This window comes from Phacochoerus africanus, chromosome 2 (assembly GCF_016906955.1).
Source record: "Phacochoerus africanus isolate WHEZ1 chromosome 2, ROS_Pafr_v1, whole genome shotgun sequence".
Taxonomy (NCBI): domain Eukaryota; kingdom Metazoa; phylum Chordata; class Mammalia; order Artiodactyla; family Suidae; genus Phacochoerus; species Phacochoerus africanus.
Window position 1 is genome coordinate 85,968,639 of NC_062545.1, and position 10,922 is coordinate 85,979,560.

The window sequence follows — 10,922 nt, forward strand, 5'->3', positions numbered from 1 at the left end:
CCTAGGCTAGGGGTCGAATCAGAACTTTAGCTGCCAGCCTACACCACAGCCATAGCCACACAGGATCCGAGCCACATCTTCAACCTACATCACAGCTCACAGCAACGCCAGATTCTTAACCCACTGAGAGAGGCCAGGGATGGAACCTGCAACCTCATGGTTCCTAGTTGGATTCGTTTCCACTGCGCCACAACGGGAACTCCCTACACATACAATTCTGATACCATTTTCAAAGTGTGTGGTTTGTATGGAAAAAGAATCTGAAAAAGAATGGATACATGTATGTGTATAACTGAATCACTTTGCTGTACGTCTAAAACTAACACAACATTGTAAATCAATTATACTCTAATATAAAGTAAAAATTAAATTTTTTAAACAAGTGAGTGGTGGGAGTTTGTTTTTCCTTTTTATGGCTGCACCTGCCCCATATGGAAGTTCCCAGGCTAGGGCTTGAACTGGAGTTGCAGCTGTCGGCCTACACCACAGCCATAGCAATACCAGATCTGAGCTGTGTAGGCAACCTACACCACAGCTCTCACCAACACGGGGTTCTTAACCCACTGAGCAAAGCTGGGGATCAAACCCAAACTAATTGGGTTTGTTTCCACTGAGCCACATTGAGAACTCTTCTAACACGATTTTATTATTTTTATAAGAAGAACAAATCTTTTATTATCATTTTACTCAAACTTTAGTAATTTTGTAATTATGGAAGGAGGTTAAGAGACCTATGCTCTCAAGTACTGGGCTAAAGTTTCTTTGCTTTGAAGACAGAAGTCAAGGTTTCTCTTATTGGTGAGAAAAAAACTGCTGTTCACCTTTATGATATCTTCTATTTCACAAAACAGGGACATCTCTTGGTAAGTTATTTCTACATGCAGTTTAGCAAGCTGTTTAGAATGGAAGTTGTGGAATCTAATTAGATTCCAAAGCTGAAGCTCTCACTGACTTACCAGGGCAAACTCCTCAAGGCCTAGTTAACCTAACTGAAAATTGGGAATAAAAACACTACCCACCTCTGAAGGTTGCCCTAAGCATCAAATGAGATGATGACTATAAATTTCTCAGCCCAGTGCCTGCCTGTGGTAAACGCTCAATAAATGTTCATTCTCCTTATTCCAGAGGGAAAGACACACCTCCCAAAATGCCAGCTCTACCATTTGAGAAGTTATTAGCCGAGGAAAAGGTCACCGTTTTCGTATTGTTTTCAGTATTCTAATGATAGGCACTGGATCTTTTGGAGAGTATGTAAAACTTGCAGAAAATACCGTAAAAGTCATGCAACTGCGGTCCCGCGAGGTGTGAGATGTGCTTGCTGTGGGTCTTTCTCGCGGCTGGAAGCACTGGATGGCTTCCTCCGCCCACTATCTAATACTGCTTCCCACTCCCAGAGTAGCACCAGCATCGGCTCATTATCAAGCTCAGAGATGAAACCTGGATTTTTCGCTTCTCTAGGAAGAACCTGTTTTGTGACCTTGAGAAATCAATTCAGTTACTTTAGTCCCTCAGTTTTCTCTTACCTGCTAAAAGTGGGGGAGACAGCGGCTTTTTCTTTCCTTTTAACATACTGCTGCCTATAGTTAGCGGCCCGGCCCTGAGCAAGCTGGGACAACTCCTAAGGCAAAGGCTGGGAAAGCAAGGATAGAATGGGAAAAGGGAGGCGTTTCCTGGCACTACCCCTCCACCCTCAGGCCCTTGCAGACCCGGTGAAACCCTCTCACCCATTTAGAACGTGCCAAGAGACTGCCGTGGTGCAAAGAAGTCAGCCTACAGGACCCCGCCCGGGACAGGCAGGGCCGTACTCGCTGGGACATCCCGCTGGCCTGGGAGTCTGGGCTGCAGCCGGAGCGGACAGGGCAGCCCCTATAGCTCACCGTACTCCAGGGTCTCCGGGTCGGGCTGGAAAGTGAAGTGAGCCACCTGCCGCTTCTGGGACGCATCCCCGTCGGCTGAGGCAGGCTGCAGGAAGCCCCGCAGCAGCCCCCCGCCACTCAGAGGATGCCAGTGTCCCTCCACCCGGGCCACCCGGAGCCTCAGTAGCCGTCCCACAGCAACCGCCGCTGCCGCTACCACTGCCGCCATCCCCACTCGCCGCCGATATTTGCAGGCTACTCCGCCACCCTTTGCCGGCAGGGAGGGCGGAACACCAAGACGGCCCCCACATTGGGTGGGCCGAAGGGGCGGTCCCGGAAAGCAGACCAATCAGAGTTCGAAATTCGGGGGTGGGGAAGACGACGAGAAGACCCGGCGTCGTTCTCCCGTTGTGCGCAGGCGGAAAGGGGACTGGGGCGGGAGCGAGCGGGCAGGTGAGCTCCAATGAAATTGTTCCCGGAGGTGGAGTCTTCCCAAGGTCTGCTGCTTGGGGCAGGGCCGCAAATCTGGTATGCAAAGTTCCACGCTGTGCCTGTGTTTGTTCCTTTCCGGTGTCGTCTGCCTAATGCATTCAGATAGCTTTTTCATTTTAAGATTTATATGTCCTTTTGAAATGAAATCCTTTTAAATCCTCTCCTGTTCTTTACCTCTATTATCCTATTGATTGGTATTGGTTATTGGTTTTTTGAGTTTTAGACGGCTGTGAGAAGCTCTGTTCTAACCCTGAGCTCTTTATTCAAACCCTTCTTAAGTGCTTAATAAGTATGTATAGATTTTTACTGGTTTTGTTTTTCTGGATTTAAGTGAGAGTGAAAGAGGTAAACTTAAGAGTTCACCCCGCAAACCCACTTTACAGGAATTCAGGTGCGTTTTTGCCCAGGTGCAGCAAAAATGACCTGAAGAGCTTAGAAACCTGGAGAAATTGAGAATCCATTCATTTACATTTAAAATAATCAACTTTGTAAATTTTCCTGTTAAAAATCCAAATGTTTAAGAGGATACCTTCTCTGTTCACGAATTTACACATTATAGTAAAATATGATTAGAGACAAGGGTGAAAGTGTTTCCATCAGATGAGGGTGGGAAGGTAGGAAAGAATGGCCCAAAACAGAATTTGAAGAAGAGAGAGGGAAAGAATGAAGGCGAAGGAGCAGGAGAACGAATTTCCCCTTATGCTCTTTCTGGCCATCCAGCCCATCCTTGGTTTTACAAAGAGGCAGAGGAAAAGAGAGAGGAAATGGGGTGAGAGGAAAGGCAGAAATGCACCAGCTGCATGTTTTCTGATTGGGTTTGAGAAGCAGGAATTCAAAACTGCCCAAAGGAGGAAGTTCCCACATGGTTAAGGATTCAGCAGCTGTCACTGGGAACTTTTGCATGCTGTGGATTCTGGCAGAATTTTTTTTTTTGTCTTTTTTTGCTATTTCTTGGGCCGCTCCCGCGGCATATGGAGGTTCCCAGACTAGGGGTCGAATCAGAGCTGTAGCCACCGGCCTACGCCAGAGCCACAGCAACGCGGGATCCGAGCCGCGTCTGCAACCTACTCCACAGCTCAAGGCAACGCCGGATCGTCAACCCACTGAGCAAGGGCAGGGACCGAACCCGCAACCTCATGGTTGCTAGTCGGATTCGTTAACCACTGCGCCACGATGGGAACTCCCTGGCAGAATTTTTTTTAATGCCCAAAGGAGAAAAAAAAGTATATCTTCATTATTTCTACTCCATATCAAGCCCCCAAACTCAACATTTTGGGGATTTTTAATCTTGTCTTTTGTTGTGTTCACCTCCTCTGTTTCATGGTGTGTGTGTGTGTGTGTGTGTGTGTGTGTGTTATTTTTATGTGAATGAAGGGTATTTTTTATTTTATTGAATAAAGGAGAGGGATAGCTAAATAAAATTATATTTACAAAGTCAAGTTTTAATTTTTAAGCAAAAAGAGGGCAAAGAGCAAGGATAAAAACAAATCAAACTGCATTTTCTCAGTTAGCTGATAGTCTGGGGAGCTAGAATGCTAAGATGATTTAGGCCTGGGGGAAAAGAGAAAAATAATAAAGGGACTGGTGAGAATTTATTGAACCTGTGCCATAAACTGAAGATAAACCACCATTGAAACAAATGTGTTCAAGATATAGTCTTGCTTTAAGGATGTCCAAATTAGTAGAGAAAGGAGAGCAATTACATAACAAGTACCCGATCCAATGAAATAGGGACCCTAGGAGTTCCTGTCATGGCTCAGTGGTTAACGAATCCAACTAGGAATCATGAGGTTGCGGTTTCAATCCCTGCCCTTGCTCAGTAGGTTAAGGATCCGGCATTTCCTTGAGCTGTGGTATAGGTTGCAGATGAGGCTCAGGTCCCACGTTGCTCTGGCTGTAGTGTTAGGCCAGTGGCTACAGCTCCGATTGGACCCCTAGCCTGGGAACCTCCATATGCCGCAGGTGCGGCCCTGGAAAAAAACAAAAAGACAAAAACAAAAAAAAAGAAAAGAAAAGAAATGTAAATAAAATGAAACACACAGACAGGAATCAATTATGAGGTTGGGATTAACATATGTACACTACTGTATATAAAATAGATAAGTAACAAAAACCTACTGTATAGTACAGGGAAATCTACTCAATACTGTGTAATAACCTCGTTGGAAAAATAATCTGAAAAAGAATAGATTTATGTGTGTGTGTGTGTGTGTATATACATATATAACTATATATATATAACTAATTCACACACACATATATATAAAACTAATTCACTTTGCTGTACACCTGAAACTAACACAACGTTGTAAGTCAACTATACTCCAATAAAATTCTTTTTAAAAAATGAAACACACAAAGAGCAGTAAGCTCTGCTTTTGTTAAATCAAGAATGCTTCCAGGAGTTCCCATTGTGACTCTGCAGATTAAGAACATGACACAGTGTCCATGAGGATGTGAGTTTGATCCCTGGCCATGTTCAGTGTGTTAAGGATCCAGCATTGCCGCAAGTTGCAGTGTAGGTCACAGATGTTGCGAGGATCCAGCGTGCCTGAGGCTGTGGTGTAGGCCAGCAGCTACAGCTCCAATTTGACTCCCAGTCAAGGAACTTCCATGCGGCAGGTGCAACCATAAAAAGAAGAAAAAAGAAGAAGAATGCTTCTAGAAGTACCACTAAGCTGTATCCAAAAGATGAGTAGAAGTTACCAGGCAAATGAGGGAGGAGAGGATAATTAGAGACAAAATTAAAACATGTGCAAAGACTCATAGGCAAGAAAAACAGTACATTCCAGGAAGAGAAAAGAGCTTGCTGCTGCCAGACTCAGGGTGTAGGGAAAGATACAGAAAGTGACAGAAATAGGAAATAAAGATCGGAGGGAGATTTTGAAGTTCTTTATATGCTGGTCTAAGAAGTCTATACGTTCAACTCTATGCAGTCAGGAACAACAAAGAGCATATCTCACAGAGTTGTCTGCCCAGCAAATCACTTTGGGAAATTTTTCCTACCCCCACCACACCATCTACCTGGTAAACATGACAATGTCTATATTGCTAAAATGGGATCCACCTGGGCCACATTTCATTGATAGTAAGTTGAGAGACTGTCATTTTCTGGGAACTTTGAAAGTATAATTGAGAAAGAAAGATAGGCGTTCAATGACACAGGGAGATGCAAACACCAAGAGTTTTCAATAATCTCGTGGATTAGAAAAGGCAAACAATGTGACTGCATTTGAGTTCTTTTTTTTTAATTATTTTTTTCCGCTGGAGCATGGAGACCAAGTTATACTTACATGTATACATTTTTTATTTTTTTTCCACTGGAGCATGGAGACCAAGTTATACTTACATGTATACATTTTTTCCCCACCCTTTGTTCTGTTGCAATATAAGTATCTAGACATAGTTCTCAATGCTACTGAGCAGGATCTCATTGTAAATCCATTACAGGTTGCATCCAATAACCCCCAGCTCCTGATCCCTCCCACTCCCTTCCTCTCCCCCTGGGCAGCCACAAGTCTATTCTCCAAGTCCATGATTTTCTTTTCTGTGGAAATGTTCATTTGTGCTGTATATTGGATTCCAGTTATAACTGATATCATATGGTATTTGTCTTTGTCTTTCTGATTTATTTCACTCAGTATGAGAGTCTCTAGTTCCATCCATGTTGCTGCAAATGGCATTACTTTGTTCTTTTTTATGGCTGAGTAGTATTCCATTGTGTATACATACCACATCTTCCTAATCCAATCATCTGTTGATGGACATTTGGGTTGTTTCCAGCTCTTGGCTATTGTGAATAGTGCTGCAGTGAACATGCAGGTGCATGTAACTTTTTCAAGGAAATTTGTCTGGATATATGCCCAAGAGTGGGATTGCTGGGTCATATGGTAGTTCTACGTATAGATTTCTAAGGTATCTCCATACTGTTCTCCATAGTGGCTGTACCACCTAACATTCCCACTAGCAGGGTTGGAGGGTTCCCTTTTCTCAACAATCCCTCCAGCACTTGTTATTTGGCCATCATTAATAATGGCCATTCTGTCTGGTGTGAGGTGGTAACTCGTGGTAGTTTTGATTTGCATTTCCTTATAATCAGAGATGATGGGCATTGTTTCATGTGCTTGTTGGCCATCTGTATATCTTCCTTGGAGAACAGTCTATTCAGGTCGTTTGCCCATTTTTCCATTGGATGGTTGGCTTTTTTGCTGTTGAGTTGTATAAATTGCTTGTATATTCTAGAGATTAAGCCCTTGTCAGTTGCATCATTTGAAACAATTTTCATTCTGTAAGTTGTCTTTTTGTTTTCTTTTTGGTTTCCTTTGCTGTGCAAAAGCTTTTCAGTTTGATGAGGTCCCATGGGTTTATTTTTGCTTTTATTTCTGTTGCCTTGGGAGACTGACCTGAGAAAATATTCATGAGGTTGATGTCAGAAAGTGTTTTGCCTCTGTTTTCTTCTAGGAGTTTGATGGTGTCTTGTGTTACATTAAGTCTTTCAGCCATTTTGAGTTTATTTTTGTGAATGGTGTGAGGATGTGTTCTAGTTTCATTGCTTTGCATGCAGCTGTCCAGGTTTCCCAGCAATGCTTGCCAAATAGACTTTCTTTTTCCATATTATGCTCTTGCCTCCTTTGTCAAAGATTAATTGACCATAGGTGTCAGGGTTTATTTCTGGGTTCTCTATTCTGTTCCATTGGTCTGTCTGTCTGTTTTGATACCAGTACCACACTGTTTTGATGACTGTGGCTTTGTAGTATTTCTTGAAGTCTGGGAGAGTTATGCCTCCTGCTTGGTTTTGTTTCTCAGGATTGCTTTGGCGATTCTGGGTCTTTTGTGGTTCCATATAAATGTTTGGATTGCTTGTTCTAGTTCTGTGAAAAATGTCATGGGTAACTTGATAGGGATTGCATTGAATCTGTAGATTGCTTTGGGTAGTATGGCCATTTTTACAATATTGATTTTCCCAATCCAGGAACATGGAATATCTTTCCATTTCTTTACATCTTCTTTGATTTCTTTGATTAAAGTTTTATAGTTCTCGGCATATAGGTCCTTTACCTCCTTGGTCAGGTGTATTCTGAGGTATTTGATTTTGTGAGGTGCAGTTTTAAAAGGTATTATATCTTTGTATTCCTTTTCTAACGTTTCATTGCTGGTATACAGAAATGCAACTGACTTCTGAATGTTAATCTTATATCTTGCTACTTTGCTGAATTTATTAATCAGTTCAAGGAGTTTTGGGGTTGAGTCCTTAGGGTTTTCTATGTATAGTATCATGTCATCTGCATACAGTGACAGTTTGATCTCTTCTCTTCCTATATGGATGCCTTTTATTTCTTTGGTTTGTCTAATTGCTGTGGCTTCCAAAACGATGTTGAAGAGCAGTGGTGAGAGTGGGCATCCCTGTCTTGTTCCAGATTTGAGTGAGAAGGCTTTCGGTTTTTCCCCATTGAGTATTATATTTGCTGTGGGTTTCTCATAAATGGCTTTGATTATATTCAGGAATGTTCCCTCCCACTTTGGCGAGAGTCTTGATCATGAATGGATGTTGGACTTTGTCAAATGCTTTTTCTGCGTCTATTGAGATGATCATATGATTTTTGACTTTTTTTTGTTAATGTGGTGTATGATGCTGATTGATTTGCGTATGTTGAACCATCCTTGTGAACCTGGGATGAACCCAACCTGGTCATGGTGTATAATTTTTTTGATATGTTGTTGGATTCGGTTGGCTAAGATTTTGTTGAGAATTTTTGTGTCTATATTCATCAATGATATTGGGCGATAGTTTTCTTTTTTGGTGGTATCTCTGGGTTTGGAATGAGGGTGATGGTGGCATCATAGAATGTCTTTGGGAGTATTCCTTCTTCTTCAACCTTTTGAAAGAGTTTCAGGAGGATGGGCACCAGTTCCTCTTTATATGTTTGATAGAATTCACCTGTGAAGCCATCTGGTCCTGGACTTTTATTTGTAGGGAGTGATTTTATGACCTCTTGCATTTCATTTCTAGTGATCGGTCTGTTCAGTTGGTCTGTTTCTACTTGATTCAGTTTTGGCAGGCTGTAAGATTCTAGAAAATTGTCCATTTCTTCCAGATTGTCCAACTTGTTGCCGTAGAGTTGTTCATAGTATTCTCTTATGGTTTTTTGTATTTATGCTGTATCCGTTGTGATTTATCCTTTTTCACTTCTAATTTTGGTTATTTGGGTTCTTTCTCTCCTCTTTTTAGTGAGTCTGGCCAGGGGTTTGTCAATTTTGTTCACCTTTTCAAAGAACCAGCTCTTGGTTTTATTAATTTTCTCTGTTGTTTTTTGAGTCTCTGTTTTATTGATTTCTTCTTTGATCTTTATAATTTCCTTCCTTCTGCTGACTTTAGGCCTTTTTTGTTCTTCTTTTTCTAATTCATTTAGGTGGAGGGTTAAGTTGTCCATTTGGGATCTTTCTTCTTTTTTTGAGAAAGGCCTGTATTGCAATAAATTTCCCTCTGAGCACTGCTTTCGCAGCATCCCATAGGTTTTGAGCAGTTGTGTCTTCATTATCATTTGTTTCAAGGTAGTTTTTAATTTCCTTCTTGATTTCCTCATTGACCCATTGGTTTTTTAGTAGCATGTTGTTTAGTCTCCATGCAGTAGGTTTTTTCTCTTTCCTTTCCCATGGTTGATTTCTAATTTCATGGCATTGTGGTCAGAGAAGATACTTGAGATAATTTCTATGCTCCTAAATTTATTGAGATTCGCTTTGTGTCCCAATATGGGGTCGATTCTTGAGAATGTTCCATGAGCATTTGAGAAGAATGTGTATTCTGCTTTTTTTGGATGTAGTGTCCTGAAGATATCAGTTAAGTCTAACTTTTCTATTGTTTCCTTTAGGATCTCTGGTGCTTTATTGGTTTTCTGTCTAGAGGATCTGTCCATTGATGTGAGGCGGGTATTAAGGTCTCCTACTATGATTGTATTCCATCAATATCTCCCTTTATGTCTGTTAATATTTGTTGTATGTATCTGGGTGCTCCTGTATTTGGGGCATATATGTTGACCATAGTAACATCCTCTCCTTGGATGGATCCCTTAATCATTAAGTAGTGTCCTTCTTTGTCTTTCTTTATGTCTTTCGTTTTAAAGTCTATTTTGTCTGATATGAGCGTTGCGACTCCTGCTTCTCTGTCGTGTCTATTGGCGTGAAATATATTTCCCCACCCTTTCACCTTCAATCTATATGTATCTTTTATCCTAAGGTGAGTTTCTTGTAGGCAACATATTGAAGGTTTTTGCCTTTTTATCCACTCAGCCACTCTGTGTCTTTTGATTGGGCATTCAGTCCATTGACATTTAAGGTGATAATTGATAGATGATTATTTCTTGCCATTTGAACCTCGTGTTCCAGTTGATTCTATGGTTCTCCATTCTTCCTTTCTTTCTTTTCTTTTTTTTTTTGGTTGGATGGTCTCCTGTTATTATCTGCTTGAGTGTATTTTTTTTTTCATTTTTTGCCAATGCAATATTTGGTTTTGGCTTGTGGTTGCCCTGTTTGTTAAGTATGCTAAGCCCTTCCCATAATTGTGTGTTTTAGCCTGATGGTCCTGTAAGTTCAAACACTTCATTACTATATTAAAATTAAGAAGAGAAACATACAAACAAACAAAAAGGGTTATTTACTTCCTAACATCCCTTGCCCACATTTTATGGTTTTGATGACTCTTTTTTATTTTTTTCTTTTTAATTTTATTTTGTTTGAGGCCTGTTCATGATTAAATCTGTATGCTGGCTTATTTGAGTGACTGCTCTCTGATGGCGGTTTCCTCAGTCCTAGTTCTTCCTCTTCTTTTTTTTTTTTCCTTTTCTTTTTCCTTCCCTTTCCTTCCTTTCTTTTTGGTTTAGAGAAGCCCTTTCAGTATTTCCTTTAACCTGGGTTTTGTGTTGCGGTATTCTTTAAGTTTTTGTTTGTTGGAAAAAATTTTTATTTCCCCTTCTATTTGAAATGACATTCTTGCTGGATAGAGTATTCTAGGTTGCATATTTTTTCCTTTGAGCACTTTAAATATCTCTTGCCATTCCCTCCTGGCCTGTAGTGTTTCTGTAGACAAGTCAGCTGATATTCTTATGGGGGTTCCCTTGTAGGTAACATTCTGTTTTTCTCTTGCTGCCTTTAGGATCCTCTCTTTATCACTAACTTTGGCCATTTTTATTATGATGTGTCTTGCTGTGGGTCTATTTGGGTTCAACTTGTTTGGGCCCTCTCTGCTTCCTGTATCTTGAACCCAGTATCCTTTAGATTTGGGAAGTTTCCAGCGATAATTTCTTCAAATATATTTCCCATCCCCTTATCTTTTTCTACTCCTTCTGGAATTCCTATTATGCGTAGATTGGCCCGCTTTATATTATCCCATAGGTCTCTTAGATTGCTTGCCAGTTTTTGGATTCGGTTTTCTGTCTGTTGACCGGATTGAGTGATTTCCATTATTCTATCTTCCATAGCACTGATTCGTTCTTCTGCATTATTCATTCTGGTTTTTACTGCCCTTAGTTCCGTTTGCATCTCTGCCAATGAATGTTCTAGTTTTTCTTGGCTCCTCCT

At 41.1% G+C, this 10,922-nt stretch overlaps 1 protein-coding gene across 1 annotated transcript in view; it reads right to left on the reverse strand.

Annotated features, from left to right (window-relative positions):
• BCKDHB (branched chain keto acid dehydrogenase E1 subunit beta) overlaps positions 1–2,202 on the reverse strand; it is a 261,605-nt gene extending 259,403 nt beyond the window's left edge. The window contains exon 1 of the mRNA XM_047763367.1: positions 1,878–2,202. Within this exon, the coding sequence (XP_047619323.1) occupies positions 1,878–2,085 (208 nt within the window). The 5' untranslated portion in view covers positions 2,086–2,202. The remainder of the gene's footprint in view (positions 1–1,877) is intronic.
• Between the last annotated feature and the right edge of the window lie 8,720 nt (positions 2,203–10,922).